The sequence below is a fragment of the Staurois parvus genome, unplaced genomic scaffold (genome assembly GCF_062004578.1).
Source record: "Staurois parvus isolate SC_StPar_1 unplaced genomic scaffold, SC_StPar_1.0 ptg000957l, whole genome shotgun sequence".
Lineage (NCBI taxonomy): Eukaryota > Metazoa > Chordata > Amphibia > Anura > Ranidae > Staurois > Staurois parvus.
The window spans coordinates 139,839-161,200 of record NW_028318753.1 but is presented as its reverse complement, the minus strand read 5'-3'; the positions used below and the strand labels follow the sequence as shown (position 1 = coordinate 161,200).

Here is a 21,362-nt window from a genome sequence, read left to right as displayed (position 1 = left end):
ATGACCATCAAGTTGACCCATTATAAAGTCTATAAAAAGTTCAAAAACTTTTTGAAAATCACCTGATGTGGGGCCAGGTTTAGGCCCCACCCTTTTCAAAGGTGACTTGATGTAGCAGTGCGGGTTTTCACATGTATTTGCAAATGTATGCAACTAAATCACAGTTTTTATCCTAAGTTGTTGAAAAAAAAAGATTAGTTTTTTGGGGTTCTTTTTGTGCTGGCCAGCGTGAATGTGATGTGTCCCGGGGATTCCCTTTCTATAGTTTAGTTCATTGCCCCACCCATGTGTACCTTTCCCTTTCTGTCTAGTGTGGCTGCCATTGTTGCCATTAATTAGTTACTGCTTCAAATTGCATTGTGGTTACATTATCGTGTTTTCTGAGCCTTTACTAATTGTTTTGACTTTCTAACCCAGCAGGTGGCTATCTACCTTCATTAAACGGAATCCAGAAAAGCCTGGGAGCCAAGAAGACCAACATTAATTCATGAAGTCTCCAGGAATTAGCCCTCTGTACATTTCAAATTGGAACCTTTTCCCACAGCCTACAGGATGACAGGGGAGGTGTGTAAGGTGTCCATTGTCTCCAAGGTGGACTGTTTGTCCAGGAGTGGCTGAGTTCTCTTTGTTGGGTGGAGCACATTGTCAATGCATCTATGGGATTGAACTATTTAAAAACTTAAAAGGATTTTAAAGGTCTTGAGAGTCAAGATGGTCCTATGTTGGAAAGCCAAGCAGGAGGAAACTACATGGGAGATCAGTTTACGGCAACTAAAAAGGTATTTTTTTTTTATTCAATCAATGTAACATAAGATTTCATCCACCTCATCATTAGCAAAAACCTCTAGGATATATATCTTGCTCTTCATTTTAAAAATCAAAATTGCTTGGCTCTCGTGCTGACCATCAGGAGGATGCCTAGGTTAATTGTTGCCTGAGACAACCATTTTTGCTGCCTTTCCTTAAACCATTAAAAAAAAAAAACTGTACAATCTCTGCTATACTGTGCCCCATTGACAATCTGGATGCTACATAATTTTTATGGTCCTTCTTTGACTTCTAGGATGCTGGCACAGCAACCAATGGTGCTGTTTGGCTTTTAGGGTATATACCGTATTTTTCGCTCCATAAGACGCACCTGACCATAAGACGCACCTAGGTTTTAGAGGCAGAAAACAGGAAAAAAAAATTCTGAAGTAATGGACTGCAGACATAGTACAGGAGATGACCAGAGACTGCGGACAGCACAGGGATGACCAGAGACTGCGGACAGCACAGGGATGACCAGAGACTGCGGACAGCACAGGGATGACCAGAGACTGCGGACAGCACAGGGATGACCAGAGACTGCGGACAGCACAGGGATGACCAGAGACTGCGGACAGCACAGGGATGACCAGAGACTGGGGACAGCACAGGGATGACCAGAGACTGGGGACAGCACAGGGATGACCAGAGACTGGGGACAGCACAGGGATGACCAGAGACTGGGGACAGCACAGGGATGACCAGAGACTGCGGACAGTACAGGAGATGACTGCTGACCTTTGGGGATGACAGCATGACAGCCGGGTGCCCAGTGCGCATGAGCGAGAAGCACTTGCGCTTTGTGATTGGTCCGGCGGCTTCTGGGATCTGTCATGTGTCCCAGGTACTGCCTTACCATTCACAAAAAGCACCGCTTCTTGCGCATGCGCACTTGGCACCTAGCTGTCAAGTCCAGCACCCACACTACAGAAGCCGGGAAGACAGCGCGCCGCTGGATAGAGGAACAGGTAAGGTCAATGAACAACTCCACGGAAGAGCGGGTACCTGTCAAATTCAGGTACCCGCTCCCCACCTCCCCAAAGGTCAGCAGTCATCTCCATAAGAGCAGAGCTGAGCGGCCGGCCCGGTATTCTGACGTGGCGGTGGAAATACCGGACCGGCCGCTCCATATTCGCTCCATAAGACGCACTGACATTTTCCCCCCTTTTTTGGGGGGAAAAAAGTGCGTCTTATGGAGCGAAAAATACGGTATGCTGTTTTGTTTCACTTTACTGTTGTCCCAAAGAAGACAAGTTTGTGTCTCGCTATAACGTCAAACTAAAACTTCATCACTCTGATTTCACCTTTCAAGCACAAATATTGCCACCTTGTCTTTTAGATTGTATCTTGCAGAAATAGAAGTGTTAATAGTTTATTTTTATCAATTAACAAAATGGAAAGCAAGTAAACAGAAGAGACATCCAAATCAAACCAATATTTGGTGTGACCACCCCTTTGCCTTCAAAACAACATCAACAACACAGTTTTTGAAGGAACTCATCAGCTAGGTTATTCCAAACATCTTGAAGAACTAACCACAGATCTTCAGTGAATGTTGGCTGCCTCAGATCCTTCTGTCTCTTCATGTAAACCCAGCCAGACTCCATGATGTTGAGATCAAGGCTTTGTGTTGGCCAAACCGTTACTTACAGGCCTCCTTGTTCTTCTTTACATTGAAGATAGTTCTTAATTACATTGGCTGTATGTTTGGGGTCATTGTCCTGCTACAGAATGCTTTTTAGGTCAATCACATGTGATGGTATGGCATGATGGATAAATATCTGCCTGTATTTCTCAGCATTGAGGACACCATTGATCCTGACCAAATCTCCAACTCCGTTTGCAGAAATGCAGCCCCAAACTTGCAAAGAACCTCCACCATGCTTCACTGTTGCCTGCAGACACTCATTATTGTACAGCTCTCCATCCTTTCGACGAACACACTGCCTCCTGCTACAACCAAATATTTAAAATTTTGATTAATCAATCCAGTGCACCTACTGCCATTTTTCTGCACCCCTGTTCATACATAGTTGTGTCATTTTGACTGCAATTCTTCAATGAAGACCACTTCTGGCCAGGTTTCTCCAGACAGTAGGTGGGTGTACTTAGGTTCCACTGGTTTCCCCCAGATCTGTGCTGATGGCACTGCTTAACATCTTCTGATGTCAAAGGGAAGCAATTATGATGTGTCTGTCATCTGCTGCATTAAGGTTCCATTGCCAACCACTGCATCTACGGTTCTCAACGTTGCCCATTTGTTTGTGCTTCTTCAAAAAACCTTGAACAGCACATCTTTACCTCAGTCTGCTTTTAAATCTTTGCCTGGAAGAGACCTTGCGGATGCATTATAATTACCTTGTGTCTTGTTGCTGTGCTTAGCCTTGCCATGGTGTATGACCTGTGTCATGAACAGAAAGACTTGAAATGTCTTCCACAACCTTACCTTAGTAGCAGATTTTGGCTGTTCCTCACCCAGTTGTAAGCCTCCTACACAGCTGTTTCTGTTTCAGTTAATGGCTGTGTTTCAACCTACACATGAAATTGATGATCATTAGCACCCGCTTGGTATAATTGATTAATCATACACCTGACTGTGATCCTACAAAATCCCTAAGTTTGTGCAAGTGCACAAAGTGTGCAAGTGTAAGAACTGATGCCGGCTTGAAGCCAAGGGGTAGTCACACCAAATATTGATTTGATTTAGACTTTTCTTCTGTTTGCTCACTTTGCAATTTGTAAATTGATCAAAATAAAAAAATAAAATATATATATTTAAAGCATTCTTACTTTACAGCATCTCTCACACCTTCCTAGAGCTTTTGCAAAGTACTGTATGTTAAATGGCATTAATAAAAAATATGTCAGATACCATAGGGGCATACTTTTTGATACTTCATAATTATTTTGGATCTGGTACCCTCCCATAGTAGCCTCTATTTCTAGACACTAAGGCAAGGGAGGTAATTTTCCACTGACACCAATGTAAGGGGTTACATCTACACAAACCAGTAAGGCAACAGATACATTTTCCACAGACCACCAATGTAAGAGGTTATGTCTACGTTGACCACTAACGCAACCCGGGACATTTTTCACACATCTATATTAACCACTAAGGCAATGGGAACATTTTCGAATAGCCACCAATGTAAGGGGTCACATCTACAATGACCACTTAGACAACAGGGAAATTATCCACTGGCCACCTATGTTAATGGGCAATTTTCCAATGGCCACCAATATAAGTAGTTACATCTATATTGACCAGTAAGGCAACAGAGACATTTTTTAATGACCACCAATGTAAGGGATTACATGTACATTCACCACTAAGGCAACAGGGGCATTTTCCAATGACCACCAATGCTAGAGTGTCAGGGATGTGGGTGTGACCAGAAGTGTGTGGACTGACACAGGGAAACGCAGGCTTCAGATATAGTAAATAATATAATTTATTAAGATTAATAATACAAACGCAGTGCAAAACTAAACATAACACAGTGCAAACAAACTGAACCAAACCTCCAACAGATAACGAACATACGATACAAGAGTAGTCAGGCAGGCCGGGTCGGTAGCAAACGGAGTACCAGGAGCAGGCGGGAGAGTGGTCAGGACTAGCCGAGGTCAGTACAGGCAGAGTTTAGGCAGCGTCAGGACAGCAGAAACAGGATCAGGAAACCAGGGCCAAGCAAACAGTACAACAAGGCACAGACTGTAGGTCTGGCCATCCCTTAAATACACCACCTGCAATCAGCCCCAGGTGATGGATAATTGCCGAAGTGAGCCTCTGGTTGTTGAGAGAACCCGCTGGCCAGCCCTAGTACTATTGGCAAGTCCATTCCTGACATAGAGTTTACATCTACACTGACCACCAAGGCAACAGAATTTTTCACTTGCCTGCCAGTGCTTGGGAGCAATTTTCCTAGGACCACTAATATAAGGGGTCACATTTACATTGACCAACAATGTTAGAATATACTACAATTTTTACTGTTTGAATTTCTTTTCTGTTACTTACATTATTTCTTTTGACTGAAAATATTTTGTTGTACAGAGCCGGGACTGGTAAACTAATCGGCCTGGGGTGTCAAATACTCTAGATGCACCACAATTTTTTAGTCTTTATTTAAAACTTTCTGCAACTTACAGATCAAGATCATGTAGCACTACCCCTAAATGGGCTGCTGATTGAAAGTGATTATGACACAGTTATTAATAATGATAAGGGGTCTTTACTGCTAATGCCAAGACTGACAGCTCACCAGAACACCAGTTCCAAACACACTGATACAAGAAGGCAGTCAAGGGGAATGACTTTTTGGTGATTAATTGCTGATCTCTTTAACGGTAGCAGGGGGTGCAGGGTGTGGGATACTCCAGACTACAGAAATCAATAGCAAAAGAACACTACTCTCAGAACTAAGCTTCTCTGAGCAGCCCCTCTGCTAAGCTTCAGTAGACAGTTCCCCTATCGAGACTAAAGGGGAGGCCAGAAATGGGGACCCTATGGGAGCAGCTCCTCTGAGAGAACTACACTGGCAGGAATATCCCTGTAGAACGCAGCCAATAGGATCTTGTGTTACTAATGATGTCATGGAGCAGCTGCACACTCTTAGCTTCCTCCAGGTGCCTTCCAATGGGATCATTCAGACTGGATCCATCAGGTGAAATCTCGGGGTATTGGAGTGACTCAACAGTAGGCCCCCCAGCTCTGCCACAGCAGGGTCCTTAATGAATGTCAGCTTGAGTCAGTAGAAATGCCTACAGAAGGGGCATTGACCCACACCCAGGCTGGTGCAATTCCTACTGTTCTAGAGCCTACACTATTTTTTGGCTTCCCCGGTCACCTGTTGGGTATATCTACCAGGGATTGGCTGGTGCTAAATAAATATTTAGACTGCCTATTTGACTCTCCCCTCCCTATGTTCTGGAAACATCCAGAAACAGGAGGGAGTGATCAAATCTGCAACCTGAGAACCCTAAGACAGCCCAAAGCAATTAAAGGACATTTCACTGATTACAGTGAGACGAAAGAGAAACAAAATGTACCTACCATCTAGCAGCCTACCTATCAGGGTGCTACAATAATTTATCATGAGTTGTAATTAAACTCCAGGATAAACAAAGATTGGGAGACTAAATGTCTAAAATATTGCAACCCAATAAAAATATTGTCCAACACTATCCTTTCTTTTCATTATACTTGTGACCAAAGGCATCCTGTGCACTCAAGTAACACAATCTTATCCCATAGGATTCAAGAGCTGCCCCTTCTTAAATATGCACAGAAGAATCAGACAAGGGCTCTAAAGAAACTGCTGACTTTGAAGACCACTGACCCACTAATACGAGGTAAGTACTTCACTCTGGTTATATAGTAAGGCCAAGGAAGGAGCCATGGCAATCTGCAAAGAGCAACCATCTATAGCTACAGTAGTTGTATCTATTATCCCCCATAGTGTGGTCATATCAGTGAGTTTACAGTTGCTCATTCTCTGAGCATTCAGTGGAACGCTTTTCAGAGTGTGGCTAAGCAGCACGCATTCAGCTGGTGATACTGTAGCCTTCCGAATGCCATTTTTTTACCGAATGGTAGTTTTATATGAGACTAATGTGTCACAACCGCAAGCCAAATGTTAGGCTCATGGTTGAAATGTGGCCCCATTGACTTGAATAACTGAGTTTGAAAAGCCATAACATCTGCCAACTTGACATGCGTTAAATCTGTAGTGGCCACAATACAAAGCATTGCAGCCTCAGCATATGAACAGCTCCCTCCAACTGTATTGTAGGCTTTAGGTGGGCAGTTAAACCATGGCTCAGCCATTTGTTTTTACCTTACCACCCATGCAAAAGAAGCCTGAGTTTGTGCTATGTGTTGCAGCAGCTTCCACACTGCTCTTTGTGCATTTTTTGGCCTATGCATATTTTGGTTAGCAAATTGCAGGAATAAACATTGAATGACAAATGTTGACTTTTTAACATACACAATATTGCCAAAAGTATTAAGACGTCTGCCTTTACACACACATGAACTTTAATGGCATCTCAGTCTTAGTCCGTAGGGTTCAATATTGAGTTGGCCCCGCCCTTTGCAGCTATAACAGCTTCAACTCTTCTGGGAAGGCCGTCCACAAGGTTTAGGAGGGTGTCTATAGGAAGGTTGGACCATTCTTCCAGAAACGCATTTGTGAGGTCAGGCTCTGATGTCGGGGGAGGAGGCCTGGCTCTCAGTCTCCGCTCTAATTCATCCCAAAGGTGTTCTATGGGGTTGAGGTCAGGACTCTGTGCAGGCCAGTCAAGTTCCTCCACCCCAAACTCGCAGTCATGTTGGAACAGGAAGGGGCCATCTCCAAACTGTTCCCGCAAAGTTGGGAGCATGAAATTGTGCAAAATGTCTTGGTATGCTGATGCCTTAAGAGTTCCCTTCACTGGAACTACGGGGCCAAGCCCAACCCCTGAAAAATAACCCCACACCATAATCCCCCCTACACCAAACTTTACACTTGGCACAATGCAGTCAGGCAAGTACCGTTCTCCTGGCAACTGCCAAACCCAGACACATCCATTGGATTTCCAGAGAGGCGTGATGCTTTACACCACTGTATCCGTCGCTTTGCATTGTGCTTGGAGATGTAAGGCTTGGATGCAGCTGCTCGGCCATGGAAACCCATTCCCTGAAGCTCTCTATGCACTGTTGTTGTGCTAATCTAAAGGCCAAATGAAGTTTGCAGGTCTTTAGCTACTGACTCTGCAGACAGTTGGCGACTTCTGTGCACTGTGCACTTCAGCATGCGTTGACCCCGCTCTGTCATGTGACGTGGCCTACCACTTGGTGGCTGAGTTACTCTTGTTCCCAGTTGCTTCCACTGTGTTACAATACCACTAACAGTTGACTGGGGCGGACTGACCATTTGGAAACTCGGGCACTGCCCTAGGGCCCGGGGTCAGTAGGGGCCCCATGAGATGCCCCTGGTACCTTTTTCATAGGCTTTTTTGAGTTTGGGCAAGAACACAGAGGCCCCATGATCCCCTATTGCCCAGGGGCCCCATGAGTTGTCAGTCCGCCCCTGCCGTGGAATATTTAGTAGCAAGGAAATTTCACAGGTTGACTTATTGCACAGGTGGCAACCTATCACTGAGATCCTGAGCGTGAGCCATTCTTTCACAAATGTTTGTAAAGCAGTTTGCATGCCTACCTGCTTGATATTATACACCTGGGGTCATGGAGGTGATTGGCAATATACTGTATTTCTTGGATACGTGTTATCATGGGAAACACTAGCATTGATCTTCAGCAGTAGTAGTTCTTGTAAAGAACCCACCTAGGTCCCTATCACTTAGAGGGCTCCCAGGGCTGGCCCTTAGGACCTTTTACTAGCACTTACATGTTGTAAGGAACCTCTTCACAGGAGTTATGACTCACTCACTACACGCCTTTACCTCATTCCTAGGCCTAGTTCCTCCCCAGAGGCATGTAGGCACTTTGTCAAACTTTGCTTTATCTGGAACTTACTGAAATTCCATTAACGCAACACACAATTGTGAATGAGGCCTTACATGCCCTGACCTAATCAATTCTGCATGCCTCTGGAAACCAGTTGGCAGAAGTTTCTGGCGTGGGCTGGCCTTTTTTTTGTTTGTTGGAGGTGTGTTATGTTATGTTTATGAAATACAACTTTCTATGTTTTCTCTGTTTGTTTTCCAGCTTACAAGTAGAAGTGGGTCTTATGTATGGGAGCTGTACCAAAATAATGCAAAAGAGGGCATACATTTTGTATTAATTTACATAGGTTGTTCAAATTTTACATGTTGGTAGGGTAACTCTCCCTCTATAGTAAACCTTCTTCTTTATCATTGCAGTTAAATAGTAGATCCTAAGCAGAAACAATATGCTATCATTGAGTTCTGGATGAAGAAGGGGTGCAGTCTGTCCAACATACACAGAAGGCAACAGAATGTTTACAGAGATGACACCATTGGCAAGAGCAATGTCTTGTCATTGGTGACTCTTGTCAATGATGGCATCTTCATAAACGTTCTGTAGCCTTCTGTGCATATTGAAAAAATGATGGCACATTGATTCTGCTTGAAATCCATTATTGAGAGTTACTACAGAGGAATAATTTTTTTACCAGCATGTGAAATTTGAATGACCTATGGAAGTTAATATAAAAGATATGCCCACTTTTGCATGATTTCAGTACAGCCCATGTACATAAAACCCATGTATGAGGAGTGCAACCCTCATATTAACAGTGTGCTATCTGAATTGTATTGTCTAAAGTAACTGATCAGATTCCATTTTTTTGGAAGTGAAAAGGTCCTTTGAAACCAGGTCAGAAACAACGTAACTGCCAACATACTAGCTGCCTGACTGTCATGATACCCATTTTGCTTTTTTGATTAAATGCATTTTTATTAACAGATTTTCAAGGAATAACATTCCAATGTAATAAAACCGCTTTGCATTTTGGAGAAAAAGATAGTCTAGTAAGGATTTGCTCACACCCGCCTCATTGGGCTGCATTGGGCAATGTTGTACAGTATTCTGCTGTTGCAACATGTTGCATGTCGGGTTAAATAGCATTAAAAAAAATAAACAAAACAAGCACTGTAACTCATTGCAAAGGGCATACACGTCATACTCGTCATGTCATGTGCACCTTCATTCCTACACACACTGGTGAGAATGACCCCTAAAACCTCCAACAGCTAGGGTGGCCTGGGACACATTGAGACAATCTCTGAAGCTATTGTGAATGGTCATTTGCTTTATAACTATAGGGCATACAGTTCGAGCATTTTAAGAATTTCAGTGGTTGGTGTTTGACATGCCTATGTCACCTCATTGTTTTTTTGACAGTATCTAACAATTGAGTTGTTACTGTAGGTTTGAGCTAAAGTATTCCTTTGGACATGTCTACTCAAGATTTCAGGAGCTAGAGCAAGGGTCTCCAAACTATGGCCCTCCATGTGTTGAGGAACTGCAAGTCCAATGAGACCTTGCAAGACTCTGACAGCCACAGGTAAGACTCCCAGAGGCATGATGGGACTTGTAGTACTTCAACAGCTGGAGGGCCATAGTTTGTAGACCCCTGAGCTAGAGTATAGAAATCCAATGAGCGTTATTGTTCCACATGAGCTATGGCTATAACACCTCTATGATTAAGCCCCATAAGGGGTAAAACCCATTAGGAGACAGCACATACTGATGGGATGAAGTTCTTGGGTATGACTGTATAGAGTAAATGTGGTAAACTAAACTAATTAAGTGTTCTTGCATAGCAAGGAACACTTATTGTTATCTCACAAATATATTCTTATTAAGTGTTCTTGCATAGCAAGGAACACTTATTGTTATCTCACATATATATTCTTATTCTTATTCCGTTTCTTATTATAGCCATATTTGCCACGCTAACTCCTCCCACAGTTTTTACACTACAAATACAAGTAATATATCAAAACGTGCGGATTGTTCCCGATCGGATTGCTATTACTTTGTGGAACGTTTCGCCGAATCGTTCAAGGAATATCGCGGTTTTTGCGGCGAAATTTTCCCATAGGAATGCATTGAGCAGCAGAGCACAGCTAGAGTGTGTAAAGGAAAAATCAGAAAAATCAGAACATGATTTGTAAACTGCCATCACTCTTTCATTTTCAAGCCCACCTACACATATCTTATATCAAAACGTTCAGCTAACCCTGCTGTCACTAAACATGTTCACAGCTAAGCCATATTCCTGATAGTTTTCAGAATATGACCATTTGTTTGGACCTCATCCCTCCCATTGACTTTCATTGAAACTCCACTTTAGACACAAGACATTTTAAGGGACGTTTTTAAACTGCGACTGTGCCTTCATTTTTTATCTTTCAGAGACATACTATACATCAAAATTTAGGTCTGTTTCTTGTGATTGTCACAGTATAAACCTTTTCACGGTAGCATTTATACTTTTAAAACTACAAGCGTTTGAAAATGGCAATCGCCAGTGAACTTGGCAAGTTTAAATAGCCTGTTTAGAGCAGAGCTGTCACACACCTGTGACTGACTGAGGTAACAGGTGCAAGCAAAGGTCACTCAGGGGGCAGCTGAGTCACATTAGAGTGAGAAAGCTGCAGTGTGAAAGGAAAAATCAGAACATGATTTGTAAACTGCCATAACTATGTCATTTTCAAGCCCACCTACACATATCTTATATCAAAACGTTCAGCTAACCCTGCTGTCACTAAAAATGTTCACGGCTAGGACATACTCCTGATAGTTTTCACAATATGACCATTTGTTTGCAAATAACCCCTCCCATTGACTTTCATTGAAACTTCACTCACAGCCACCTGAAATGTTAAGGGACGTATTTAAACTGCGACTGTGCCTTCATTTTTAATATTGCAGAGACATACTATACATCAAAATTTAGGTCTGTTTCTTGTGATTGTCACAGTATAAACCTTTTCACGGTAGCATTTATACTTTTAAAACTACAAGCGTTTGAAGATGGCAATCGCCAGTGAATTTGGCAAGTTTGAGCAGTGTGTTTAGAGCAGAGCTTGTCACACACCTGTGACTGACTGAGTCACAGGTGCACCAAAGGTCACTCAGGGGGCAGCTGAGTCACATTAGAGTGAGAAGTGAGAAAGCTGCAGTGTGGAAGGAAAAATCAGAACATGATTTGTAAACTGCCATCACTCTTTCATTTTCAAGCCCACCTACACATATCTTATATCAAAACGTTCAGCTAACCCTGCTGTCACTAAAAATGTTCACGAATGCCAGTAGTGTACCGCGCTCCAATATATTCTACCTTATGTGATATAATGAATTCATAAGTGTACCACCGATAATCAAATAATTACATCAATTAATTATACTTAAATATATGATTTGTGTAAATATATAAAATAAATTAATTTATCAATGTGAAAAAACAAAAACTATGAATGAAAAATATAAATAAAAAATAAAAAATATTTGCAGTGGGAATGACAGTTCCTTCTGTATAAATGAGATGGTGTTATTATTCAGTCTGGATAAAAATAAAATAAAATTAAAATTAAAAAAAATAAATAAAATAAAATAAAAATAAAAATAAAATTAAAATAAATAAAAAATATTTGCAGTGGGAATGACAGTTCCTTCTGTATAAATGAGATGGTGTTATTATTCAGTCTGGATAAAAATAAAATAAAATTAAAATTAAAAAAAAAAAATAAAATAAAATAAAAATAAAAATAAAAATAAAATTAAAATTAAAATAAATAAAAAATATTTGCAGTGGGAATGACAGTTCCTTCTGTATAAATGAGATGGTATTATTATTCAGTCTGGATAAAAATAAAAATTAAATTAAAATTAAATTAAAATTAAAATAAAATTAAAAATAAAATAAAAATAAAAATTAAAATAAAAATAAAATTAAATTAAAAAAAAAATTAAAATAAAAATAAAATTAACATAAAATTAAAATAAAAATAAAATAAAAAAAAAAAATAAAAATAAAATTAAAATTAACATAAAATTAAAATAAAAATAAAAATTAAATTAAAAATAAAATTAAATTAAAATTAAAATAAAATTAAAATTAACATAAAATTAAAATAAAAATAAAATTAAAATAAAATAAAAATAAAATTAACATAAAATTAAAATAAAAATAAAATTAAAAATAAAATAAAAAAAAATAAAAATTAAAATTAAAATAAAAAAAAAATTAAAATAAAAATAAAAATAAATAATTGATATCCCGGATAAGACACTATGTTTCTTTTCTTTAATATTTAATTAATACTAATTTTAGCACGCAATTGAACTTGGCAAGTTTAAAAAGCCTGTTTAGAACAGGCATGCTGACATTCCTCTCAGAGTGAGTTGTCATAGCAACCCAGCTGTCTCAGCACAGTTAGCCTACTCCGCCCTCTCCAGGTGCAGCAACCAAAGGTCACTCAAGAGGCAGATGACTCACGAGGCTGGACTGTGAGCTTCAAAATACAAGCTGAAATGCATTTCTCACTATAAGGCTTGCAATGTGCACTGCTTACATTTCATCAATCATTTGGTAAAGGTTGCGGCAAGAACACTTTACACAATTTCCGCAGAAATTGTAGATTGTCTAGTTCAAAATACTCTTCCACTGGTATCACACCCCTGACTTTGTATATACCCTCAACTGATTGGAGATGTCTAAAGCACATAAGGACCTTATGCTGGACCCTTCCTACCCTCTTTCTTTTGGAGGCAATTAAGCATCTTGCTGCTGCAGAATTAACTTTCCGGAGGGGTTAGACATATTAGGGGCTGGGATCCCAACAAATAAATGGAGAGGGCAAAGGGCACCTTTCTTTGAAGCTGATTGTAAAGAAGAAACTCAACCACATGCCATAACCATTGAATTTTAGGAAGGGTCCATAACAAGGTCCTTACATGTTTTAGACATCTCCAGTGAGTTGAGGGAATATACAAAGTCAGTGGTGTGATACCAGTGGAAGATTATTTTGAATTAGTTTTCTTGGTGTTCTGTACAAAGTAAAGTCTTATGGGCTAAACTCTGTATTTTGCCCCATTATTCAAAGCTAAATTCTCAATGTAAGATTTGTTCCCACCCTATAATGCTTTAATGCTTTCAGTCACTATCCATAAACAGGTATGCACCTTTCTTTGACTTTTCTGCTCCACACACTTGTTTCTGCTAGGCAAGGAAGATAGCAGTGGCTGCACCTATATTTCTCTCATGGAAGGTTTAATTTGAGATCAGCCTGTTCTAATGAAGAACTTCATACCTTCTCTCTTGAGAACTCTGATAGCTGAACTCTGCACAAATGTCAGTCATACAGTATAATGGGGTAGTAACAGCTATTGGGGAAGCAGCAACTCGGGGGAAAAAAGACACATCTATTGAGATTAAAGCTGTATTCCAGGTATGGTCTTTGTTGCATTACTTGGACTAATGCAAGTATGCATATCTTATATGAGACTGCTGGGATGTTGAAAATCACTGTAGTGGTTGGCCCTACGACAGTGATCACAATATTCCAGGTCCTTTGCCAAGCTGCTACCCCACTGAAAACTGACCACAGGGGTCACTCTCTCAGGCCTGCCTCCATTCACAGAAAGCCTTGTATTTTTTTTGCAGTGACTACAAAGGATTGCCTGACTGGACATGGTGGAGAGGAGGGGTGGTGATATCACAAAGGCCACCTTGTTCAATCAAAGAATGCCTTGTATTAACAGGAAAAAACAACTCCCTCTGTGCATGGTGGCAGTGCCAAGCAAGCACCCCCCCCCCCCCCGTGTTCACTATGCAGAAGGGGAGCAACTCGGCACAGGACCTGGAAGCTTGTAGCAAGCACTGTATTAGCACCAACTACTACAGTGATTGTCACCTTCCACAGCAGGCCCTCCTACAGTCATGGCCAAAAATATTGGCACCCCTGCATTTCTGTCAGATAATGTACCACTTCGCCAAGAAAATTGTTGCAATTGCAAATGTTTCGACCTTCTCATGTTTATTTCTTTTGTTGTAAACAAAACGTCAAATCCACGCAGAACCCCAAAAATGGACTGGACAAAATTACTCGCACCTTCTTAAAATTGTAAAAAAAAATTGCATTCCACGTTTGTGATGCTCCTGTAATTTGTAATTAAACTCACCTGTATCAATTACCAGGTGCTAACAATATTGAAATCACACCGGCAACCAGTTAAAATGGTGAAAAAAATGACTCCACCTTTCTGTTGTGTGTCTCTGTATGTCACATGTAGCATGGAGAAGAGAAAGAGCAGCAAAGATTTATCTGAGGATTTAAGAACAAAAATTGTGGAAAATCATGGACAATCTCAGGGTTACAAGTCCATCTTTAGAGGTCCTAATGTTCCTGTGTCCACTGTGTGCAACATTGTCAAGAAGTTTACAGCCCATGGCACTGTAGCTAATCTCCCTGGACATGGAGGAAAGAGAAAAATTGATCAAAGATTACAAGAAGGATTGTTGGAATGGTGGATAAAGAACCTCAATCAACTTCCAGACAAATTCAAGTTGACCTTCAGGCACAGGGTGCAACTGTGTCAGCTCACACTATATGTCGCCAACTGAATGAAAAGGGATGCTATTGTAGGAGACCCAGGAGGATCCCACTGCTGACACAGAAACATAAAAAAGCCAGATTGGAGTTTGCCAGATTGGAGATTGGAGAATGTGATGTGGACAGATGAAACAAAATTACAGCTTTTCGGTAAAGCCCATCATTTACTGTTTTCAGAAAAAGCAATGAGGCCTTTAAAGAAAAGAATCCAGTCCCTACAGTCACACATGGTGGAGGTTCACTGATGTTTTGGGGTTGTTTTTCTGCTTCAGGCACTGGATGTCTTGACCATGTGTATGGCATTATGAAATCCGAACGCTACCAAAGAATTCTGGGGTGCAATGTAGGGCCCGGTGTCACAAAGTTGGGTCTCTACGTCAGAGGTCATGGTTCTTACAGCAGGACAATGACCCAAAGCATGTCAAAAAGCACCCAGAAATGGTTTCAGACTAAGCTTTGGAGAGTACTGAACTGACCAGCAATGAGCCCAGATCTCAATCCCATAGAACTCTTGTGGGGAGATCTCAAAACAGCAGTTGGGAAAAGGAACCCTTCCAATCTGAGAGACCTGGAGCAGTTGGTGAAAGAATAGGGGTCCAAAATTCCAGTAGAGAGGTGGAAGAAACTCATTGATAGATACAGGAAGTATTTCAGTTATTATTTCCAAGGGGTATGCTACCAAATATTACATTGAGTGTGCCAATAATTGTGTCTAGTCCACATTTGGGGTTTCGTGAAGAATGTGTCAGATTTGGCTTTTTGTTTCTTAACTTTTTGTGTCATACCGATACAAACAAAAGAAACATGAAAATGCTGAAAGATTTGTAATTGCAACAGTTTTCTGGGTGAGGTGATACATTATCTGACAGGCAGGGGTGCCAATATTTTTGGCCATGACTGTACAGTATATGAACTATTCATACCTACATTGTGCCAAGCTTTTTGTAACAATGCAATAAAGATATTACCTAAGCGCATTTTAGACTATGTTTAAGGAGGAGCTCAGCTATGAGGAAAGATTAGAGGAACTGAATTTATTCTCTTTTGAGAAAAGGAGATTAAGTGGGGATATGATCTCCATGTATAATACATAAGGGGGGATATGATCTCCATGTATAATACATAAGGGGGGATATGATCTCCATGTATAATACATAAGGGGGGATATGATCTCCATGTATAATACATAAGGGGGATATGATCTCCATGTATAATACATAAGGGGGATATGATCTCCATGTATAATACATAAGGGGGATATGAACTCCATGTATAATACACAAGGGGGGATATGATCTCCATGTATAATACACAAGGGGGGATATGATCTCCATGTATAATACACAAGGGGGGATATGATCTCCATGTATAATACACAAGGGGGGATATGATCTCCATGTATAATACACAAGGGGGGATATGATCTCCATGTATAATACACAAGGGGGGATATGATCTCCATGTATAATACACAAGGGGGGATATGATCACCATGTATAATACACAAGGGGGGATATGATCACCATGTATAATACACAAGGGGGGATATGATCACCATGTATAATACACAAGGGGGGATATGATCACCATGTATAATACTCAAGGGGGGATATGATCTCCATGTATAATACACAAGGGGGGATATGATCTCCATGTATAATACATAAGGGGGATATGATCTCCATGTATAATACATAAGGGGGATATGATCTCCATGTATAATACATAAGGGGGATATGATCTCCATGTATAATACATAAGGGGGGATATGATCTCCATATATAATACATAAGGGGGGATATGATCTCCATGTATAATACATAAGGGGGGATATGATCACCATGTATAATACATAAGGGGGGATATGATCTCCATGTATAATACATAAGGGGGATATGATCACCATGTATAATACATAAGGGGGGATATGATCACCATGTATAATACATAAGGGGGATATGATCTCCATGTATAATACATAAGGGGGGATATGATCTCCATGTATAATACATAAGGGGGGGATATGATCTCCATGTATAAATACATCAGTGGCTCATATAGTGAACTCGGTGTAGAGTTATTCCCCCTGAGGTCATCACAGAGGACAAGGGGGCACTCTTTACGTCTGGAGGAAAAAAAATTTAATCTCCAAACACGGAAAGGTTTGTAGTGAGAATGTAGAATAGACTCCCTCAAGAGTTGGTTGTGGCCAGCTCAGTGGATTGTTGTAGGAAAGCCTAACATTTATAGGTAAAGTTGATCCAGGGAATATCCGATTGCCTCTCGGGGGATCAGGAAGGAATTTTTTCCCCTGCAGAAGCAAATTGAATCATGGTTTGCTGGGTTTTTTTTGCCTTCCTTTGGATCAACTGTGGGTGTAGGATTATCATTTTTTTTTTTATTCTTGAACTGGATGGACTTTTGTCTTTTTTCAGCCAGACTAACTATGTAACTATATATGACATAAGGCATGTATATTTACACAGGGTGATTCTTGTCATAGAATTTTGTGTATATTTGAATTCCGCAAGGCTATGATTGGCTCTGGACGCCCACAAGCATTTCCCATGTCCCATCTAGCACTGCAGTAGAGGGAGGCTGCAGAGTACACTGGTTATCCATCTTCCCTATTCAGCATTGCCACAGGGCTTTTGTCTGCATACGCTTGCTGTCTCTCTCTTTGCCTCCATGGGTGTGCTGGGCACAGCCTGGGAATGAGGCATTCTCAGGTATAATATACAGCAATGCACCTATGTTGGAGAAGGATGGCTGAATGCAACAGCATGGCGATATCACACTGATTTCCAACTGTATTTCCTCCATACCTATAACAGAAGGTTCAGTTCAGGTATCACCAGGGGCGGACTGACCATTTGAAAACTCTGGCGCTGCTCGAGGGCCCGGGGTCAGTAGGGGGACCCATGAGATGCCCCTGGTACCTTTTTCATAGGCTTTTTTGAGTTTGGGCAAGGACACGAGCCCCATGATCCCCTATTGCCTGGGGGCCCCATGAGCTGTCAGTCCGCCCCTGGGTATCACATAATAAACTGAAATGAGATTAGGAAAAAAAATATGCAATGTTTATGATTGCTATCATGTTTATGGAGCTTAAAAACCCTGCTTCATTGGAGTTTATCTGTCAATAGGGCTCACAATGATGGACTTTCTTCTAGGTGCTGTTGGAGAGACTGCGGTACATCTCGCTGTGTTCCATGATAACCTGGAGTCTGTGAAGATTCTGCTGGAACATACGCCAGAGCTTGTCAACCAGCCCATGACGTCCAACCTCTATGAAGGTAGTTAAAGGAACCGTGCATTTAAGTCAAACTTTTCATTTTAAACCTTGAGCTTTAGGCCCCATGTACACGGGACACTTCTGTACTATGGAAACTGACTGCTGGAAAACGTAGGTTAAAAAATGTCTGTTTAGCCGCATTTGCATAGTGCGTTTAGAAGTGTTTTTTAAAGATAAGCACAGGAGTACCTTCCAGATGCCCAGAATGCACTGCAAAGTGGTAAATTATTAACTATTTCAGACTTTTTCAGAGAAATACAGAGAGTAGAAGCAGAAACAGCAGTATGTGTTGAGATTATGTGTGAGTTGCTCATTAACATTTCTTTTGTTTCCAAGGGGGGGAAAGGTGTCTGGTGGAGGGAGTCATTAAGGTCACCTGGCAGGGGGTCTTCCTGAGGAATTTGAGGTGTGAATGGTCATTAACATATCTTTTGTTTCCAATGGTGGGAGAGGTCTGAGGTGTGAATTGGTCATGACGATGTGTGACAAGCTTGGTAGGAACATCCTGTGTTCAGTGTTTTGTCCATCTGAGTACCTTGAAAACGCTTTTCATGCATTTTTCATGATGAAATAAGGCTCTGGACAGCATTGGGAACTGGAAGAGTTAAGAAAAAAAATTTCAAACGCAAACCCGTATAAACACGATTTGTCACGTTTAGCCACGTTTACAAGCGTTTTGCATTTGAAACGCTGATAAAATCGATTGCCGAAAGCAAGTTCTCTGCGTTCAATAAAAGGACTGTAAATGACGATGTGTACATAGACACGTAGGAGAACATTAGGGAGAGTTCAGGGGCTGCTGAAAAAAACACGGAACAGATCCTAAGCGTGAGTTTAGCAGCTGCAATGTACATGAGCCTTTACACTGGCAGCTTTGCCTACTAACTCCCTAGCTAAACTTTGCATCTAGGCATTGCTGTACTGCATCAGTCCACTATGTTGCCTTTTGCCTGTAGTTTGGTGGTCCTGGAACATACCTGCTGAAGAGGGTGGATCACCATCCTTTCGGCCTCTGTATGCGCAACCTAATGTTTGCAAAAATTGGATTTTTGGCTTACCTGTAAAAACCATTTCTTACAGTACATCACAGGGCATGGCAGCTTTATAAATCCTTACTATCACGGTTATGCACCACTTACAGGTCAATGGACATTAGCAAAAACGACAGGAAGTCCCCTCCTAGATATAACGCCCCCCTAAAGGCAGGGCTTCAGGTTTTGTAGCAAACCATGAACCACAATACAGAGGGGAGGGAACTCTGTGTCTCGTGATATACTTCAAGAAATGGATTTTACAGGTAAGCCAAAAATGCAATTTTCTTTACCTCACATCACAAGATACAGAGCAGCTTTATTAATCCTTACTAACAGGGATGTTCCAAAGCACTTAACATGATGAAAAGGCAAACACAGCAACAGGCCAACAGGTCCTGAAAATCAAACCAGAGAAGAGGAAGAATTGATGATATATGCTCACCGGCCGCTTTATTAGGTACAATTGGTTACAAATGGAGAAACAGAAAAAGGGCGCACCGACCTAGTGCATTATTGTTTAAAATAATTTATTGAAGAAACAAAATAGATATCATACTCACGATGGACATAATAACACAGGCATGTCAAACTGAACAAGATGTATGATCCAAACAACATCTGAGTCCAACCTTGGCTCTGAGGAAGAGGTTGTGTCCTCGAAACGCGTTAGCCAGTTGGTCATCCACGTTCCATCGTATGGACTCAGATATTGTTTTTGTTTCTTCAATAAATTATTTTAAACGATAATGCACTAGGTCGGTGCGCCCTTTTTCTGTTTCTCCATTTGTATCCAGTGTATTTGGACCACCCCGGTCTGTTGAGGGCAGCAAGCAGTGCATACTCCAGAACATTCCTATTGGGTCTACTGAGTCCTTTCCTAGCGCAGGAGTAAAGTGTTTGTTGTGTTGGATACACCAGTTCCATTGCTTGGTAACACAAATTGCTAATCAGCCAATCACATGGCAGCAACTCAAAGCATTTAGGCATGTAGACGCGGTGAAGACGACTTGCTGAAGTTCAAACCGAGCTTCAGAATGGGGAAGAAAGAGGATTTAAGTACCTTTTAAACATGGCATGGTTGTTGGTGTCAGACAGACTGGTCTTAGTATTTCCAAAACTGCTGATCGTCTTACAACAATCTCTAGGGTTTACAGAGAATGGTCCAAAAAAGAGAAAATATTCAGTGAGTGGCAGTTGTGTGAATAAAATGCTTTGTTGATGTCAGAGGTCAGAGGAAAATGGGCAGACTGGTTCGAGATAATAAAAAGGAAACAGTAACTCATGTCAATATGGACCAAAATTTCTGAGGAATGTTTCCAACACCTTGTTGAGTCTATGCCATGAGAAATTAAGGCAGTTCTGAAGGAAAAAAGGGATCCAACCCGGTACTAGCAAGGTGTACCTAATAAATTGGCCGGAGAGTGTATGTTTAAAGTGGATAGAAGACACAGGAGTGGACTTTGTGTTTATAAAATTACTTCCAAGTACTAAGTATGGGTAGTTTTTAGGCCCCTCTAGGAGTTCCAAGGGCTGCATCTTTAAATTGTAGACTACTTCAAATGGGTCTTTTCTCTTGTGGACCTCTCCTCTTAGTGGGGTATGACAAGAAGCTGCAGTATTCTGAAAGAGACAAAACATGGGAGTGGGTATGGTAATCAACCATCCATGTGTGATTGACCCATGAAGTAATGGACTATGATGTCTGTTGCAAGAGTAAAGAACAGCTTCAAGAAGAAGCAGACTGAGCCTCATCTTTCCAATGGCCTATTGCTGGGGAACACAAAGTGAGTATGGACGCTGGCTCAGGAAGGGGACTGGTGGTACTTGGGAGAAGGAGTGGTAATAGTGACGGTCTCCTCTCTGGATCGTGTGCTAGGAATTTTTGTAACCTTGTAGTGTTTGGGCTGGGTGGGTGGTTAGTCGGCCTCTGACAGGCCTGGCCTAGAGCCACTGTACTGGGACCCCCAATAACCTTTTTGTCTACTATTCATGTAGTCCCCTTGCTAAAGGCCTTCTGGCCACACACAAAGATCCAGAGCCCAGGGAACATTTCTAATCTACCTGTCCTTGATTTAGCCATACTTTGTATTAAGATTAAAGACAGTAGAGAGGTCACCAGAGTGGCCTATCAACAT

General features: G+C 41.2%; 1 protein-coding gene across 1 annotated transcript in view; it reads left to right on the top strand.

Annotated features, from left to right (window-relative positions):
- Positions 1-441: 441 nt before the first annotated feature.
- Positions 442-21,362, top strand: part of LOC149441700 (transient receptor potential cation channel subfamily V member 5-like) — a 66,787-nt gene continuing 45,866 nt past the window's right edge. Inside the window, exons 1-3 of the mRNA XM_089657024.1 lie at positions 442-779; positions 6,068-6,165; positions 18,072-18,194. Coding sequence (XP_089513150.1) covers positions 712-779; positions 6,068-6,165; positions 18,072-18,194 — 289 coding nt within the window. The 5' untranslated portion in view covers positions 442-711. The remainder of the gene's footprint in view (positions 780-6,067; positions 6,166-18,071; positions 18,195-21,362) is intronic.